This window comes from Vicugna pacos, chromosome 13 (genome assembly GCF_048564905.1).
Source record: "Vicugna pacos chromosome 13, VicPac4, whole genome shotgun sequence".
Taxonomy (NCBI): domain Eukaryota; kingdom Metazoa; phylum Chordata; class Mammalia; order Artiodactyla; family Camelidae; genus Vicugna; species Vicugna pacos.
Window position 1 is genome coordinate 33453723 of NC_132999.1, and position 19142 is coordinate 33472864.

Below are 19142 nucleotides of genomic sequence, written 5' to 3' on the forward strand. Positions count from 1 at the left end.
CAGGCGGGGGAGGGGGGCGGGGGATGGGAGGGTTGGGAGACAGGTCAGGATAGCTGCCAGACTGTCAGTATCTGGAGCTTCGCTAATAGAGGGGGTTGGGGAATGTCACCTCTTCCCTGCTGCGGTGCTGACAAAAGCCTTGCAGGTCTCTGTTCCTTCTCCTCAGCCTTGGGGTGCCCGGCAGGTCATTTAATGTCCTGTAAAATAATCCAGCAGCCTGTTTGTGCCTCCAGGGCATCAGGGCACCTAAACTCAAGAAATTCAAAACCAAATGCAGAATCCCTCCCCATGCCAGTTGGCTTACAAGCTCCCATCTAGGCAAATACAGCCAGAAACCCAGAGGTTTCCTGGATTTCTGCTTCCTCCTCACCCCCCAAACTCAGTTCTGACAAACCAATTTTGTATCCTAAACACATGTCACCTGTATCTGCCTCTCGCCATCTCTCCTGCTAGCACCCTTGTCTGCACTCCAATCCGTCTTCCCTGGACCACAGCATTGGCCTCAAAACTGGTCTCCCCACATCATTCCTGCCCCCTCACACTCTTTCTCCACCTTTCAGCCAACGGGCTTTCTAGAAAAGCAAATCTGATTCTGTATTAAACATTATACCCCCTAGGGTTCCCTCCATCACAAATTATTTAAATTGTTCACAGCCTTGCTCCAGCCCATAATAGACTTCTCTGTTTCTTTCATGAACTTCAAGCCTTTCTGCTCCAGCCTTTGGCCCACCTGGAAAGTTCTCAATACTCACTCTTCTACTCACCCCTCAGAACCCACTGTCCGATCTCAGTCCAGGCATCAGTTCTCAGAGAAGCATTCCCTGGCTGGGCTCTCCCTTTTTGCAGGGGCTCAGAGATGTGAAATGACTTGTCCAATGGTGCCACAGCCCAAGGGTGGCAGTGCTGGGCTTTAAACTCAGAGTTATATGACTTCCTCTCTTTCTATTAAGTGATGCAGCCAAGAAAAGGCAACAAGGACCAGAGGAGGGAGAAATGAAAGCCAACCACCCCCTCCACACCCCCAGCCCCTCCACCCTCCTTTGCAGAGAGGCTTCAAGAAGGAAGGGGCAGAAAGGCTGGATCTTGAAGGACAGATGTGAGAGGCAGAGGACAGTAAGGCAGAAGCTGATACACAATGGAGGGTAAGTTGGATTTGATAACAGTGGGTGAAGTGGGGCTGGAGCCATGGGAAGAGAGTGAGAGATGGGACTGAACACACCACAGAGGCCCATCCTCTGGGTCCCTGCTGAGCAGCTGGTGTGGCTGAGCCAGCAGAGGCCCTGTGGCAAGTCCAGGAATTAGGTACTTTTTCTCAAGACATGGGTAGCCCTTCTCCTATGAGATTTTGTAAAAGTTACTGGTATCCACATGGTACCCTGACTTCCACCAAACCGCACAAGAGGAACAGAGGGGACAGGCTACACTGAATTAACTGTATCTTCACTGAGAGTCACCTGATGGTGAAGAGAGGCCAGGACTCAGACTTCGACCACACTCTGGGCTCAGTCCTTGACTGGGGGACTCAGTCTGTGAATTCTCAGATTCCAAAAGGACCTCAAAACCAAAATGCTGGAAGGACAAAGCAGCCTTGCATGGTGGGGAGAGTTGTGGACTGGGAACTGGATGACTGAGTTTGGGTCTTGGCTTTTCCTCTAGATCACTGTAGCTTTGGCCAAGTCATATCTCCCTGTGACTTAATTTCCTTCTCTAAAATGATAACTAGAACTCCTGCACAAGTGCATACAATGTCACCCTGGGTTCTGGGCTGGGCAAGGTTCGATAGGTCATTGCCCTCCCCACCTTTTAAAGATCATCTTATATACCTCACATCAGCTCTCTGAGGTATGTGTTATCTCCCCATTTTAGAGATGAGGAAACTAAGGTTCAGAGCTAAGTGACTTGCAATATTTGAGCCTCCATCATAAAAGAATGAACCCAGATACCCTCTATTGACTGAACTGATTGCCCACCCCTCACTGAACCCAGATTTCTAGGCCACAGTACAGATCTTGGCTCCTGCAGTGAGCTGAGCCCAGATCCCTCCTCCAAGCCAGGGCTCTAGCTTCACTTCTTCATCAGCTGGGCTCCAGAGAGGACCCTGGTGCCCAATTTGCTTTCAACACAGGCTCCACCACTCACTAGATATGTAACGCTGGGGAAGTTACTTTTACTCTCTATGCCTCCATTTCCTCATCTGTAAATTGATAATAATAGCACCAACCTCTTAAGATCGTTTATGGGAACTAAATGAGTTAATATTTGCACAGTGCTTCAGTAGGAGATTAAAATGTTAAATTATGAGGGGAGGGATGTTCTTTGGCTCTGGGCTCAGCCTGAAACCCACTAGAATGGACATTTTAATCTGTCCGTTGACATCAGCCCTGTCTCCATACAGCCCCTGGATGTGACCTGTGTCCCATCATTCAGGCAAGCAGGCTCCATTTTAGAGCAGAAAAGAGCCCGGGTTGAAGGGGGAGGGCATCGGGAGCTGGGGAGTTTTCTGGGATAAGAGGAACTGCCCATTGAAATCTTGGTAACCAGGACCCTACGATGAATGGATGCGGGGCAAGGAAGCGTTGAGAGTGATGGTTTTGGTGGTGTGGTCTTGCTGGGGTGAGAGTTTCTGAAGAAAGGTGTCGAGAAGGCCAGGGACTGAGGTTGTGGGGAACCCGGGTTTCCCAGAGGCCTCGGGATGCGTAATAAGGCTGGACCTGCTGGGTCCTAGACAGAGCGCCCAACTCTCTCTCCGCGGCGCATTCCGGAGCCGGTCCCAGAGCCGCGCAACCAGTCCCCACTCCCTCCGGTGAAATTGCCAAATTAAAATGAATCATTTGGCCCCATAATGGCCGAGGCGCTTATCGGGGGCGAGCGGACCCGCGGCAGCGCCTTATCTCCGCGGCGCACACGGCCCCCGCGCGCCTCGGCCCATGCTAACGAGGCCTAGAACGTGAGCGGGATTAGAGCACGGCGGTGGAGGAGCCGGGCGCGGCGCGGCGCGGGCGGGGGACGGGGCGGGGGGAGGGCTCGGCACTAAGGACCAGGCCTCAAAATGGCCACACGCGTCCCCCCGTAGCGGCAAAACGTGAGCATTCTGGCCTTTTTCTGGGGGAAGGCAACCCGCAACCTCCCACGGAATTCCCCATCGATTTCCTCCTTCTTTTGCCCGCTCGCAGAGGAGATTTCGTTCCTTTTCCTTCGCTTTCTTTCGATGGGGGGCTTTTTCCACGGACGCCCTTGCGCTCGCCGCCGCTGCCCCTCCCGCCTTGGAGACTCTCTTCCTTCCTTCCCCTTTTCCTTACGCAATATACAGAAATGCGCGAGGCGGTGGTTGGTTTTCATTTCTTCTTGGTGGTTGTGTGCATGCGGTGGGATTGTGAGAGTGCGTGTGTGAGCTGTGGCGCAACGTTGACTTCTTCCGAGTGTGGTCTTCTTGGCGATAGGTTGTGTGTCCAAACTGTGATGGTGTCTGCGCTGTTTGATATGTAGATTTGGATTCTTTGAGGCTCTTCTGCGTTTTCATCGTTGTATATAATTATGCTCGTTTGCCTTCTCGACATGGGTCTGGTTGTGTGTGTTGGGTTGCGTGACGTTTGCGATTGTGTTTAGGTGCTTTCGTTGTCGTGCTAGGCGTGTGTATTCCTGACTACGGTGGATTGTGCGTCCATGAGCGATTGCGTTTGACCGATTTCGTTGTGTCCCGCTGGACAATGTTGGGGCCTGACCCAGTCTGCTTGTGCGGCAGTGTTAGGCTGTGCTTAGTTTGCTTCCCTTCTATGGGGATGGACCTCCTGTGGCCCTGTCCGCACCGGGTTGTATGCTTGTGTGCTAGTGTCCTCTGGAAGTGCATTTGTAAATCGCTGGGGGGTGGAAGGGAGGGCGAGCAAACAAGAGATGGAAGCGCTAGTTGAGGAGGCGGCATGGGGGCGGGGAGAGGGATTTCACATTTTATTCCAAATTATGATGTATTCGGAAGCCAGTATTGGCTTGAATGGGCAGACGGAGCCGGATCGGCGGCTGCTCTGTCTGGAGGTCAGTCTGTGCCTCGGTGTTGGAGGGGTCTGTTAGTTAGCGGGAGGCTCTTCCAGGCTGGAAGCTGAGCAGCGCTCGCGGAGGCCCGCGCCTTCAAGCCGGTAGCCGCCCGCTTCGGTTCCCGCGGCACTCAGGCTTCGTCCATTTCTGGTCAGTTTCACGGGTACAGCCGCCGGGGTCTGCGCGAGAGGCCTGGAAAAGACAATGAGCGCATTCTCCAGGCCTCGCGCCTCGGGTGGGGACCCTAGGGATCATCTCCAAGGAACATTTTCCCAACCCCTTCCCCGGTGAGCGACATTCCCGTGTGGGTCTGGTACCCGTCACATCGATGACCGGGGCCAGTCTTCATGGAGGGATGGGGTCAATGCTGCCTTAGCTCCGGAGGAAGAAAATATTTTGTTTTGCCAGTTACGGTGGTTGCTAATGTCATCATCATTATCATCATCTTTAATTAAAATCATCGTCCAGAAGCGAAACAGCTTGTCCCTTTTAGCTTCTTTGTAGCGGATAACAAAGCAGCACAGGTTTTTCCCCACCAGCACTGTTTTTTAAGTTGCTGGGTTTGAGGGTAGGGAGAGAAAATGGAGAGGGACGGACACAGAAGCTCCATCCTAAAGCAAAAATTAACCCCGACGTAAGACACCAGGAATGACCAATTCCTCCTTGTTCTCACCCCTCCCCCCATTTGGATTAAAAGAGGAGAAAGAAAATCTCCCTCATTGGATTGAAACCGCAGGGAAGAATTATCACTATATTTACACTAAAGCTGGGGCAAAAAGGAGGCAGCCTATGCAGTTTATCCAAGACTTCGATGTGTGACTATAAACTGGACGATTTAGGCAAAACAAATTAAACAAAAACCTCCGGAGGAAAAAAAAGGCCACCTAAATTTCTCTATCGCTACATCCTGAGAAGTGGTATTGGCTTTATTTTTACCTTCTCTCTTTTCCTTGTTTATTGCTGCAAGGAATTACTAGAATTCTCCCCTGCTTGGCCGATCTGAACCCCGAAAAATCGAAAATCTTTTGTAGGGATGGTTGAGGGAAAGGCGAGGGCTCTTTCTTTTCTATCCCCCCCTTTTTTCCTTAATAAGTATGAAGAAAAAAAGGGACGTCGATAGATCAGAGATCTCTCCTGTCCCCCCAGTTTTCTCGAATCTGCGCCGTTCAGACTGTATCCCTTCGGGAAAGTAGACTCTGGAATTGGGTTCTGGTTTCGCTTTGGGCTGGAGTTGGGTAGGTGGGGGGTCATGGACAATGGAGGCCTTGGGGACTCTGTTCCACCGACCAGGGTCTAAAGACTAGATTCCCCTTTTAGGACAGGCATCCCCCTACCCACCAGGCTAGGTTGCGGACGACTCCGCGCTGTGGCCACAGCTCCAGCCTGACTCGATTCCCGAGCCAAGCGAGTAGACGAGTCAGTGCTTAGAAACAAACAGCCACACTGAGCCAGACATCCCGGTTGGAGAGTGCGATAATGTTCCAGGCAGTGTGCGGCAGGGCTGTTGTTGTTGGACTAAATAGTTATTCCTGATTGGTCAGGTGTAGGGTTCTTTTTTATCGGGGTACAGGGTCGGGGAGGCTTCAAACACCTGCAGGTTAGGGGTGGAAAGCTGTTGGCATTGGTGATCCCCTGGGCTGGTTGGCAAGGACATGAGGTAATTCCCAGCCATTGACCCCCATTTCTCTCTCTCCCTCCCTCTCGCCCTCCCTCTTTCTCTCCACCCCCATCTTTCCTGGAAACTCGCTTTGGGCGCGGCAGACCGCCCAGGACCACACCGTGGCCTAACTGCCGGTCTTTCTGCGAGAAAGGGGGAAAGCAAGGACCCCCATCCACAACCTGGACCTCAGCTCCTGTCCCTCTCCGCCGGAGGAGTGGAGATCCTATTTAGAGGGGCCAGTCTCTCTAAATATGCCCCAGGTGAGTTTGAGGGGAACCTATTGGTGGAAACAGTGACCAGGAAGGCCTTGGGGTCTGGCCTGGGGTGGGGAAGCTCAGGACAGAGGACAGTTCAGTCTCAGATTGGGGAGGGGGAGGGGAGGACGAACCCAGAGCTGTGAATCTGGCATCTGGCTCTGCCGCTGACTGTGGCCTCTGTGCCACTGTGGCTTCCAGAAGAGCCCTTTCCTTTTTCAATCCTTAGTAAAAACAGCTAGTTTGACTTAGTTCCCCATGCCACTCCCCTCTGTCTTGGTTCTGCGGACATTTCACAAGGCTCATAACTTTGGGACAGCTATATCCGGGTAGTGCAGGCATAGTGCAGGCTGCGCACGCTGGACTCTGGCAGGAAGAAGGCCGCAGCCATCCTGGCTAACGCCGTCCCAATTCGGGTGGGTCCTGACCAGGTCTAAGATCTAGGGTGGGCCATGCAGGAACACCCCTCCACTCCAGCAGCAGTAGCAGCGGGCAAGTGGTTCTGTTCACTGGCGATTCTGGTTCTCCTGCAGACTTGTGAAGGCTTGGGGCTCCCCCAGGGGGTGGATGCATTATGAGGGACAGGAGTCTGGGTCTAAGGCGGTGCCTTTGGCCGGGACATGGCGGAGGCTGTTTTCCTATAAGAAATTCTCCTAGCTGGGAATTGGAAGCTCCAGGAGACCGAGTGCCTGTCCCCCAGTAGCTCTTGGATTCCCCTGTCTTGTTCAGGCACACACAGAAATGTTCTGACAGGCTGGCAACAGGAGATGGGGAGCCGGTGTAAGGGGCTGTGAGCTGCGTCTTGGCTGCACAAAGAGGAGATGTAATGGTCAAATTGTCTGGTGCTGTTGGGTTAGAAATTTTCTTCCCACTTCTCTCATTTTCCCCAATAAAAACAAATAAACAAAAATCACTCAGGCTTTCCTTTCAATAATCTTAACTGAAGCCATGTGATGGGGTTTAGTCACTGACCACCGAAAGTACTTGTGAATTCTCTACTGGCTTCCTTGGGAGCCTAGACCCCTGGCTTGGGTGATCCTGGTTGCAGAAGGAACCAGGTTTTCCTGAGGTCCTGGGAGGGGTGGGGCGAGGTTGACCGCAGACCCTGGGGACCAATCATAGGTTTCTCATGGGAAGCGTTAGACATATAGATATTTATAAGCATCTGGAGAGGGCATTTGGGGCCCAAGTTAACTCATCTCCCCTTGCCCTATGGGGACCTGCTTCTACTCAAAGCCACGGAATTAATCAGAAGGTATAAATGTGTCCTAAGGAGAGCTTGAGCTCATTCTGGCAACTGCAGAGTGAACTGTTTGTCACTCAGTTACAAGCTGGGCCTGAAGCACATGTCACTGGGCGCACAAAGGTATCGGTATCTGGGGACAGTAAGGTAGGGAGCCAGCCTCTTAAGGCCTGTATATTTCACCAGAGGTTGGTCTATTTCTAGTGCATTTCACTGTTGCAGCAGAGTCAAGAGGTCTCCACTGGTATACCTCTGGTGCATTTCTAGTGGCTGCAGTGTCTTGGCAGTCCCATTCTATGGATACAGATCTATTGTTTCCACCATAATTGTAAACTCACTTCTAATGAAGTGTTGAAGACCCACTGCCTTTGCAGCGTGGGTACACCAGGTCTGGGGGAATTTTGTTGTTTCCGGGAAGAGCCCATGGGGCTGGCAGACCCAGGGCAGGAGCATAATCTGAATGGTGATTCTCTATCAGCTGTGTGTCTGGTAGCAATTGAGTAGCTCCGGAGGAGGTTTCAGAAGGTCCTGACTCTCTTCTGGGGTGGGAGGATGGTTCCCAGGCTGACTCCCTTTCAGAACGGGTACAGTGGCAGAATGGCTGCCATGAGTGATTAGATAGACTCTGCTTGGGGCTGAGTTGGATTTTTCTGTATTTGTTTTCTGCTACAAAATACCCCGATTATATAATTCCGACAGCAGAAACTATTTTGAACATTTTATGAAACCTGTCGAGTTGATTATATACATACATATATATATTTTTTTATTAAAACAACTCATAAGCATTTCCACATTTGGACCCAGAGGCTCTTAGTTTTTCCATTATCATTCATGCCAGGTCGGGGGTGTGAGAGGAGGTTGGCTCCACCAGCACCAAGGTAGGGTTATGGAAGAACTGGAGGGAGCAGTAGTGGGGAGTGGAGCCTCTGCCTGGGGTCACCCTGGAGTATGGTTGTGGAGTAGAGGAGTGTCCTTGGGTTGAGGGGGTGGTATATATGGGAAGATGTATATGGGAAGGTAACAAAGACAGAGCAAGATGGGAGTTCTGGTCCCACTCTGTGGCAAACAGGCGAATGTGACCTTGGTCAAGGCAGTCCCCTTGCTGGCCCAGTCTCTCTGTCAGTAATAATGTTTACTTGAGCATTTGCACAGTGCTTTTAAATGTATAAATGAAGTATTCCTCCTATTTCCCAGAGGACAACACGGAGGCAGAAGAGAGGGAAAGGAGAGTGCTGGAGGAGTTCAGGGGCCTTCATGACACCCCCCCCCCACTTGTGAGTGGGAGCCCAGACCGCAGTGTCTCAGGAGCACCCTTTGAATGTCCTGGCTCCACACGCCTCAGCGGTTGAGCAGTCTTCTCTTCTAGATCCCACCTCACTTCTGAGTCCAACTGAGCAGAAGGAGGTAGAGTGTGCAGGAAAGTAGGGCCTGGATCATCCTCCCTTCCTGTTGTTCCATCTCTGGTCCCTGGGGGAGTAAAGAGCCATTGGGGTTTCCAGTGGCTGCACAGAATACAGGTCGATTTACTGAGTATAGACGGACACCCCCCCTGCAAGGGTGTTGAATATGTGTTAAAAGGGAGAGCTGGTTCCTCCCGATAATTTTCTGCCAGCTCTGATCCCTCTAGCACCCCTCACCAGGTTTCTGGGTGTATGTGTGTGATGGTAGGCTGGGGGCGGGTATCACTGAGAGGCAAGTAAGGTTCAAAAAGCACTCCACCTCTGTGCAGCAGGTTGCCCCGCCAAAACCAAAAGGGGTGGTGGGGAGAACTTGGTGGGGGATTTGTTCCCTCCTCTTCCCTTGCGGCCTGAGAAGGGGCACGGGGTGATATTTCTTTCTCACCTCTTTCTACATTTCCTTCCTCCTTTTTTCCACTCTGTTTTTCTTTGGCCGGCTGTATTCCTTTTCTTCCAGTGTCTCTGTTGTCCTTCTCCATCTCTGTCCTTCCTGTCCTCAGTGCCTGTGTCTCCCAGGCACCCTCCCCTCTTCCTCCAAAGCAGAGACCCCATTTCCTTTTCGCCCCAGCATCGCGGGTGGATGGATGTGTGTGCACGTGGCGCTAAGTTTGTCCGCCTTTTCTCAGGGCTCGGCGGTGCGTGGGTTTCTCTCTCTGCCTTTCACCCACCCCCAACCCGTCCCGACCCCACCCCACGTGTGTGGGCTGGGGGCGGTGGTCAGAGCGGGCGTCCGCTTGTCTGTCTGTCTGCCCGCAGGATGACCGAGCGGCCGCCCAGCGAGGCGGCACGCAGTGACCCCTCGCTAGAGGGACGGGACGCGGCCGAGGCCCGCATGGCCCCCCCGCACCTGGTCCTGCTGAACGGCGTCGCCAAGGAGACGAGCCGAGCGGCCCCCGCGGAGCCCCCGACCATCGAGCTGGGCGCGCGCGGCGGCCCGGGGGGCGGCCCCGCCGGTGGGGGCGGCGCCGCGCGAGACTTAAAGGGCCGCGACGCGGCGGCGGCCGAAGCGCGCCATCGGGTGCCCACCACCGAGCTGTGCAGACCTCCAGGGCCCGCGCCTGCGCCCGCCTCGGCCCCCGCGGAGCTGCCCGGCGACGGCCGCATGGTGCAGCTGAGCCCGCCCGCGCTGGCGGCCCCCGCCGCCCCCGGCCGCGCGCTGCTCTACAGCCTCGGCCAGCCTCTGGCCTCGCTCGGCAGGTCAGGCCGGCGGGAGGGACGGCTGGGCGGGCGGCGCGGGCACCGGGGCTCCCTTGCTGTACTTCGGGAGCCGGCCGCCCTCCTCCCCGCCGGGCGGTGCGGCTGAGCGCGCGGAGAGAGGGGGAGGTTTTACACCCGCGGGCGGAAAAGCCTAGGCTGGAGCCCCCGTGTGAGTGAGGAAGGAGTCCCCTGCCAGTGTGAGTGTGTGTGCACGCGGGGGTCAGTGTGCGGGTGTGCCTTGTGGCTGCGGCGTGCACGGAGTGTGGAAGCGGAGGAGGGGGAGTGCAGGCATGTGGTGGGCGTGAGCAGAAGCGTTGGGGGTGCTGCTTGGTGGTGGTGGTGGCGAGAGCGGGGACAGGAGTCGTCTCGTGAGTGTGAGTAGGAGGCAAGAGTGTGTCTGAATGCGCTCCGCTGAGAAATTCTTCTGGAAGCTGCAGCCATTCGTGAACAGGTAAGAGATGTGCACCCCAGGGTGGTTGAGCGAGGGCTCCCTCCTCTGAATCTCCTCGCCAGGGAATTCCCGCTGCGGGGAATGGAGCCCTCCCTCCTCTCCTGAGCCCCTCTGCCCGTAGCAGTGATCTCTGGCCTGGAGCCTGGACTCCCTGTGGTGTGAGGGTGTCCATTTCCCTGCTGGGGCCACTGAGATGGTGGAGAGTTGGAGGCAGGGTTGGGGTGGGGACAGGAAGACGAGGCAGAGAGAGACAATGTGGGGCAGTGGGTGAGTTGGAAGACTTGGAGAAAGCAGCTGTGGAGAGTCAGTCCAGAGTGGGTGTTGAAGGGGGCATGTCAGTGGGGCTGAGTCAGGGTTTCCTGTCTATTGCTGGTCCACCCGCCCCATGGGGCTGGTGGAGGTGAAGGTGGGGGTGAGGTTATGTGGAGGGGACAGCATGCCTGCCCTGATGTGATGTAGGAATTGCACACCTGCAGGTGTGAAGGCCATGTCTGCCTGTGGGAGCACCTGTTTGGGAATGGAGGTATCTGTGGACTGTGTGCTTGTAGCGGGGAGAAGAGTATGTCTGTGGGCTGTGTGTTCATTTTTGTGTTTGCTCCATGTGTTCACCTCTGATGTGTGTGTGTGTGTGTGTGTGTGTGTGTGTTTCATGTCCCTTCCAGGCACCAGTTCAGGTGTGAAGGGCCCAAGGTTGCTGTGTTTTTCCAGGGGACGGGGACTCAAGGGCATGGGGGAGGATGGGTATGGAGCCTCTCTCTGCCCTCCACCCACTTGTGATCTTGTGATCTGCCTGCTCCCTCCCACAGTGGGTTCTTTGGGGAGCCAGATGCCTTCCCTATGTTTGCAACCAACAACCGAGTGAAGAGGAGACCCTCCCCTTATGAGATGGAGATTGCTGACGGTGAGTCTGAGTCTACCTCCCCCACCATGTACTCACTCCCTTAAGCTGTTAGAGCCCCTGAAGGAAGGATCCTCGGGGACTACTCCCTAGGTATCTCGCTTAGATGGGCAAGCTCTCTTGACTCCGCAGCTGTCAAAGTCCTCACTCTGTTGACCTGGGACCAGGGCAGGTCATGGGTGGGGCTGGCAGTTGCCACACTCACAACCCTGGGGAGAGGGGACTTGGGAGTAAGGGCATATTGTGGCACTTAGCCCAGACCTCCAGGGTCAGTTGTAGCCCCCACTTTAGCTCTCTCCCTACACTTGGCAAGGATCGTGGGGGAAGAGCAGAAACACATGTAGCCCCCTGCCTCTGAGCAGTGGCCCTCAGGGATTCTTTGTACCTCTTCCCAAGTCCTCTTTGAAGTCCAGAGTCTGCTTCCTACCTGAAATTGCACCTTTAAGGATCTTGTCCCAGATCCCTACAAAGTGAGGCCCTCTTGTCCCCTTTACCAGAGACTTGGAGCTCCCTTCCTGACATCAGAGATTCTGCCTTGCTCCCTTCCTTCCCCCAGAAGGGCCTCAGCACTGCTTATGTGAACTACCAGAGTAGTCTTTGGCCCTGAATTTGGGGGAAGGAGTTCGAAGAGTGGGAAATCTGGGGGACTCCCTCCCGCTTCCCAAGGTTGACCAGATGTAGTAATTGGGGCCCAGCACCAGGAGGCAGGAGAGAAGCTCTCCAGAGAAGAGGGACTTCCTGGAGCTCCCAGTGCTTCCGACCAGCTGGAGCCTGGCGCACCTGTAGGAAGGGCACCAAAAGCCTTGGAGCTAGACTGGGATTTCTGCAAACTGCTGGTGAGAGGGGTGTTCTGGAGAGGAGGAGGGCTAGCACCTGGACAAGGAACAGACATCAAAAGACCTAACAGCCTGGGGCACAGGGGTGTAGGGCTGAGAGGGAAGGGTGTTGGAGTGTCAGTGCTGCTAGGTTAGAGACAGGAGGCAGGTGTACCAAACAGGAAGCAGGCAAGACCAACCCTGAAATTCTCCAGGGAAGAGGCAGAGATGAGAGAAATCAGGCACAGAGGAGGAGGAGGGGGAGCAAAGAGCAGGGGTTTGGGAGGAGTGCAGGAGTGTAGAGAGACCATTACCCATAAATGATGCCAATATTCACCAAGCATCTGCTCAGTGCCTGGCCAGAGAGAGACAGAGGATGTGGAGGGATGGACGGACTCAGGAAAGTGAAAGATGTGGAGAAGTAGGTAGTTTTCTGGGAAGGACCAGACAGGAATAGACAGGGAGGTGACAGGGAGGGCGGGGTGCAGGATGTGTCCACAGGACTTTGAAATCAAGAGATTTAACCAAAAAGAGTCCCTAAAAGTAGAACTAACACAAGGTCTATAGTCAGGACTTGATATGGATTCCTGTGGCTAAACTTTTCTGGGCCTCAGTTTTCTCATTTGTAAAGTGGGGAGGATAACTGCTTCCTCCCAGATTGTGGAAGGAGCACCGTCGGGTAGAGTGCTTTTAGGGCCTGGCTCGGGAAAGTCTGTCTCGCCTCTTGCCGTGACAGCAGCTGTGATGCCCCTCCCCACACAGGCACTCCCTGAAGATCAGGCAGCAGCCATGGAGCAGGGACTGGTCCTCCCAGTGGCACAGCTGAGGGCCTCCCCTCTGTCTGGCCTGGAGCTGGGAGAATAGCAATTTACTTCCTTGGAGGTGCCTAGGGTAGGACTGCCCAGAGGGTGTGCTGTGCTTTTCCCGGCCTGGGTCTGGCCTTTAGCAAAAAGAGTCAGCTGGGCTGGGGCCTGCGGGGGTTTGAAAAGACTGTTTCTGAGGCACTGAGGGCAGAGGATGAGTGATCTTCCCTGGGGAAAACATGATGTGGTTATGTATATGTATATGAGTGTGTGTGTGTGTGTGTGTGTATAGGTGTGTGTGGACCTGTAAGATAGAGAAAGAGAGATGGTCAAGCAGCAAGTGGCAGCACAGATGAGCTGGGTCATGGAGGCAAAGTTTCCCTCCCACCTGGCCCCAGTCTCCTTGGCTGTGAAGTGAGTCCGTGGGTCTTAGGTGATGGCTTCTTGCATACACAACTTTCCATGTTGGGTAGCTCCTTTCCATCTTTTATTTACCTTTGCTCTTTTTTGCTTATGTGTTTCCTGCTTGTTCATCATCTCTTACCCCAGGAACATGTAAGCTCCATGAGGGCAAGAACTCTGTCCTGTCTACCTTTATTTCTTAGTGCCTAGCACAGTGCGTGGTTGTCAGTAAATAACCGATGAATGGATAATAATAACTAGCATTTTTTGAATGTTTGATTGGAGGCAGTATTGCCTTAAGTAACTCTCCTGGGTTGGTTGTTATATCCACATGACAATCTTATGACTTGAGTCACTAGTATCATTTCTATTTTACAGATGACAAAACTAAGGCATGGAGAGTTTAAGGAATTTGCCCAGACTCACCATCTAGAGAGTAATAGTCAGGAATTGAGCCCAGAAAGTCTGGCTCCAGAGTTCGTCTTTCTAACTAGCACTGTATGGCCTCTTGGCCCAAGTGAATGAATGAATGAATCAATGATATATGGTTCCTGTCCTCAAATGTCTCACAGCCCAGAGAAGGAGACAAGCATGGAAACAATCAACAGTAATGGGAATTAAAGGTTTATAGGGCCATAGTGATTGGTTAGATCTGTCCGGAGGGATTGATGGAAGTTCTCAGAGAGGAAGAAACATGAATGGGGTTTTGAAGGATGAGTAAGTTTTCTGAGTGAAAGGAAAGAAGGCACTCTAGGTTTCCCAAGTTTTCCGATGGATGGTTTCTCTTCTTCCCCACAGGAGAAGATGCCCTGGGGAATCTCGAGCCCCCTCTCCTAACCCTTGCCCTCATGCCCCCAGGTCCCCACACCAAAGTGGTGCGGCGTATCTTCACCAACAGCCGGGAACGATGGCGGCAGCAGAATGTGAACGGGGCCTTCGCAGAGCTCCGCAAGCTGATCCCCACGCATCCCCCGGACAAGAAGCTCAGCAAGAACGAGATCCTCCGCCTGGCCATGAAGTACATCAACTTCCTAGCCAAGCTGCTCAATGACCAGGAGGAGGAGGGCACCCAGCGGGCCAAGCCTGGCAAGGACCCTGTGGTGGGGGCTGGCGGAGGGGGTGCGGGGGGAGGGGGCAGTGCGCCTCCAGATGACCTCCTGCAGGACGTTCTCTCCCCGAACTCCAGCTGTGGCAGCTCCCTGGACGGGGCAGCCAGCCCGGACAGCTACACAGAAGAGCCGGCACCCAAGCACACGGCCCGCAGCCTCCATCCTGCCATGCTGCCCGCCGCTGATGGAGCCGGTCCTCGGTGATGGGTCTGCAACCACCCAGGACCAGCTGGGAGGTTGCCCTTCGGCTGCTGGGACCATGGGCTTCAGGGCAGGTGGGGTGAGGACTGGGCAGCTCTGAAGCAGGGTGTGGACTTGATGAGCTTTCCCTGATGTCTGAACTTTGAAAAGTCCTAACCGCCCCTGGGGCTGGATATCCTGTTTCCTGCCTCACTAGGAGAAAAGAAAAATGGAGCAAAGTGGTAGGTACTTTTTATGAAGACGGCACGGTCTTCCCCCTTTTCCAAATCCCTGAGGCTTCTCAAGTAAGAGGCTCGAGTGGCGCTGCTTTTGGCCTGGAGCATGGGGGCCCTGCCGTCACTGAGACCTGGGTGGTCAGTTCCTTCCCAAGGCGTCTGGCAGCCTCTGCCTGCCTTTAATGCCTCCAAAGCTGGCTAGGGTGGCTTTTATGGCCACACGGTCCAAATATAGGTACCTGATAGCTGCCCATTTCTTGAGCCCCATCTTTACCCAGGCCCACATTGGTCCATCCAGCTTGCCAGCTGCCGCAGAGGGTCACAAGCCTCGAGGTGCCTTCTTCAGGGCCTGGTTGAAGAAGACAGCCAATGGACAGCCTGCTCTCGACTAGCTGGGCCAGAGAGTCAGAAACCACAGTAGCCCTTACTTCTTTCCCTGGGGATTGAAGGTCTGCCTTCTCCCCACTGAGACTTGCCTTCCTTATCCTTGTGGCTCTGGGGACCAAGTCTGCAGCTGTGAGCGTGTCCTGTGGGCTTTGTGCGAAGGCAGAGACAGGAGATGTGCTGACAGTGAAATTGAGCACGAGCTGTTTGGGACACGTGGGCTTCAAGTCACCGTGGTGTCTCAGAGCTACCTGCCTGCGTTCTCAGCGACACATTGCTGTTCATGCGGGAGCAGATGCCAGTGTGCTGATGGGTGTGTGTTGGTGCAGAGTAGAGGTGCAGCCCCATCTCGAGTTCTCCTACTGCTCAGAGGAAGCTTCCTGCGGCAGGATGTCTGTTTGCGGATGGTCTGGTCTGTGTTGTGAAACTGAACCGGGCATGAACTCTGTCCTGTGAGTTCCTGGCATTTGGGATCTTGCTTGACTTCAGTTATTGGTGGGATCTTTAGGTCTTGATATGACCCAGGATCCAGCCCTACTTCTAGAGCCCAGGGAACCCAGTGAGAGACCAGGCCCTGGCAGAGATCCAAACACACGCGAATTCACTTAGCAGAACCTTCGACAGCCCTTGATTGTGCAGATTTCAGTCATCAAGGGTGTTTATGGGAGGCTGGCTTAATGCAGTCGGGGTGCTCCCCACCTCAAGTTGTACATCACATTTTTGTAAATCAAACCCTTATCCTTCATCTTTTAAAGAAGTACTAATGCAAGTCCTTTGGTAAAATGGAGAATCCTTTTGTAGAGTGGACCACTGCCCCTTCATTTATCCCCTCTGTCAATCCAGGTGGTGGGACGTAGTTTTCTTAAGGCGAGGCCTGCCTGTGACCCACATCCCATGCCCATGGAACAGACTGCACACAAGTCCTATACACCTGTCACCTGCCCTCCAGTCACCCCAGCCGGCTCTGACCAGGCTCTGCCTTGGAGATCAGAGGGAGAAGGATGCTCTGGCTCTGCCCTGCCCAAAGCAATGTGGAGGAACCGTTGCTGCTGCTGGCAGGAGAAGCCCTCACACGTTGTGGGCTTCAGTCTGGTGGCCTGCCCTCACCGTGGCGGGGCCTCGGGAACAGCCACACGCACCCGGGGAGTGATCCCTTCTCCCCTGCCTACTTCCTTTTAAGTTGTGAGGTCCAGTCCCTGGGGATGGGAGCAACATGGGTAACCCTTGTAGCACTCTCTGTCCTATTTCAGCCTCCTCTCCATCATATTTTGATGAACATGAGGATTGGTTCCCTTCTAATTTTTGGAAGTTCCTGTGGGGAATCCCATCTGTTTAAAGACTGAGCACCTATTCTCAGTCCTAAGGCTGCATTTGCTTCCTTGTGGATTAACTTGACCTAGGAGTGAAAAGTGGCCACAGTGAGCCAACGTGGGTGGGATTTAGGAGATGGGTCACACATTCTCTCAGGGACTCAAGCTTCCCGCTCCCTCTTCTCTCAGACTTGCAGTATGACCTGGGAAAGTTCTCTCTGTCAGTGTCTCATAAATACTCTGGTTTGGCCTGTCTCCTAGGGCTGTGGTGTGGACTGGATGGAATCATGAAAGTAGAAGCATTTTGAGATGGTGAGGAACTCTGTTGCCCTCAGTATCATTCCTGCAGTGGGGTTTCCTATCCCAAGTCCAGGAGCCGGGCAGTGGGCCAGTCTGCCTGAGTGCACAGCATCGGGTCATTTAGGTTCTAAACCACTTTCACCTGAATTATCTAGATTATCCTCATTTCTCCAGCTTGATCTCATTTCTGTCTCATGCCAAGGCGAGGCACAGGAGTGAGACTGGAAAAGAGACATGGGCACATGAGCAGAATATGGAAAAAGGAACACAACCACCCACAACAGGCTGGGTAGGGATGAGCAAAGCTTCACGTCTCTGTTAAGAAGTAGACAAGGTCCATGATTTTAATTCTCGTTGCCAGCACCTCTCCCCTACCACACCCTTCTCCTTCCTCTGCCCCCTCTTCACCCACGAATATTCTCCATCCAAGAATAATATCTGTACAAAAGGGAAACTATATAAAGATGAAAAAACAGGAGGAGAACAAAAATGATTGTCAGTGACTGGAGGGAATCACATCTCTTAAGACAAATTCATATCCTTTTATTTGTAGTGGCAAACAACAAGATGGTACAACCTTTATCCTTTCCCGAAAGCAGAACAAAGGGCACAGCATCTCTGGTCAGCCGCCAGCTGTCTCGGCCTTTGGGGGTGGTCTCGTCGTACTTGTGGTTTGGATGGTACGTGGCCCCCGCCGAAGGCTTGCCCCCGGCCCGTGTACATAGCGCGTCGTCCCTGCGGGCGGGCCCAGCACTTTCCGTCGATGTTGTACTGTACGTGATGCGTGGCGTTGGTCTCTGCATTTTTCTGCAGAAGAGGAGTAACCGCTCCAGGTACCTTGTCCTTTGTACAGCCCAGAGGCCAGCACTGTGGGCGTGTGACTCTTTAGCGACAAAACCCATGTGGTGGTGATGTGTGTATATATATAAGGATATATTGGGAAGATTTCTAAATAAAAGTTTTACAGAGGGGCCTGGACTCTTGCTTGCACGTCGCACCCCTAGGACTGGGAGTTGGGACACGGAAGGACACACCGACCTGTCTTGCTGACATGGGAGCTCAAGCCTCAGCCATCCTTCCAGGGTGAGGTCCCACCTCCTACCCCGAGGCTCCCCACTTAGGGTTTCCATTCTTTCCCCTCTGCCAGGACTCACGGAGGGGGCCTCTTCTCATCACTGTGTACCCACACTTTGGGCTCAGGATCTCAGGGCAGAGAGTCCCATCTGCATCCCCTTGGCAGGGGCCATGGCTTTTATTGTGGGCTCAGGACAGATCAAGATCTCACCAGAGGAGGGTCCCAGGTCCCTGAGTGACTCAATGAAGGCTGCTGCTCTCCTGCCTGCTCTGGGAGATTGAGGGTGCGGATCTGACACGGGCTCAGGGACAGAGGCTGAGGCTTTGGGAGTCGTGAGTAGAGACTCAGGAATGGGAATGCTGGTCAGAGGCAAGGACTCTGGTTCTGGGGAGGCCTCTGCCTGCAGACTGTTGGATTTCAGGGACCTCAGTAGATCAGATAGGCATTCCCAACAAAATACCAATCCTTTCTTTCGTTCATTTAACAAATATTTATTGAGCCCCCACCTCGGGCGAGATATTACTCAAGTACTGGGGGTCTAGCAGTGAAGGAAACCAAGATCAATCCCTGTTCTTATGTTGCTTAAATTCTAGCAGGGAGATAGTAGCCACACCGACACACACAACCACGATGAATGTGTTGACTGTACAGTAACTTAGAAGGTGGTTAGAATTAAGGGGAAAAGATGTGCTGGTTCAGGGAGCTCCAGGGGCCCATGGATCACTTTGGGGAAGCCTTGCCCATCCTGCCAGGCTCTGATCTTGTCCTTCCCTGTCCTGGGGTGCTTCCCAACAGTAGCCAGTGGGGCAAAGGCATGCCAGTGCTTGAGGGTGCTGCTCTGGCCTGGAGGGAAGCTCCTTAACTTTTGGGAGATGTGAAGTGTGCTTCTCCCCAGCCCAGGGCAAGGAGGTCCCTGGGCAGATAGATGGTGAGACTTAGTCCTCAGGTGGGGAGACCAGTGGGAGTGGACTGTGGGTCTTGGTGATGGTGGTGGGTGCAGCCACCCACCTGGGGAGTAGCATGGTGAGGGGACATGAGAGAGAGAGAGAGCGACAGGGCTGGGCAGTCAGAGGCATAGGAGAACCACTGGAGAGTGTAAGAGTGTGGTATTTCAGAGGCTAAGGCCAAAGAGGGTTTGGGGCAGAGGAAGTGGTTAGCTGAGCCCAAGGCAGCCAAGAGGGCAGGCAGAAAGGCCTGCAAGTGCCGACTGGATTTGGCAACATGGAGGCCACCAATGACTTTGGTGAGAACGGCAGCAGGGGAGGGGTAGAGGCAGCAGTCTGACTGTCATGGACACAGAATCAGAAGGGAGGATCACCCATTTCCAGAAGGACCT

The 19142-nt window shown here is 53.8% G+C and overlaps 1 protein-coding gene and 1 long non-coding RNA gene across 7 annotated transcripts; one reads left to right on the forward strand and one right to left on the reverse strand.

The window, feature by feature from the left end:
* Positions 1 to 3006: 3006 nt before the first annotated feature.
* On the forward strand, positions 3007 to 17702 carry TAL1 (TAL bHLH transcription factor 1, erythroid differentiation factor). Of its 6 annotated transcripts, none has more exons than XM_072974498.1 (5): positions 3333 to 4179; positions 5791 to 5949; positions 9403 to 9843; positions 11101 to 11195; positions 14071 to 17702. In XM_072974498.1, exons 3-5 carry the CDS (start codon positions 9404 to 9406, stop codon positions 14523 to 14525), a joined length of 990 nt encoding a protein of 329 aa, XP_072830599.1. In that variant the 5' UTR covers positions 3333 to 4179; positions 5791 to 5949; position 9403; the 3' UTR covers positions 14526 to 17702. The 6 variants fall into 6 exon arrangements, with proteins under 6 accessions (XP_072830601.1, XP_072830599.1, XP_072830600.1 ...); XM_072974499.1 differs by having other exon boundaries at positions 3333 to 4029; XM_072974500.1 differs by lacking the exons at positions 3333 to 4179; positions 5791 to 5949 and adding an exon at positions 3007 to 3082.
* LOC140700653 (uncharacterized) lies at positions 7892 to 9508 on the reverse strand. Its single transcript, XR_012079129.1, has 2 exons — positions 9032 to 9508; positions 7892 to 8691 (listed from the first exon to the last, which is right to left on the reverse strand). It is a non-coding gene; the product is annotated as an uncharacterized lncRNA (long non-coding RNA).
* Positions 17703 to 19142: the final 1440 nt, after the last annotated feature.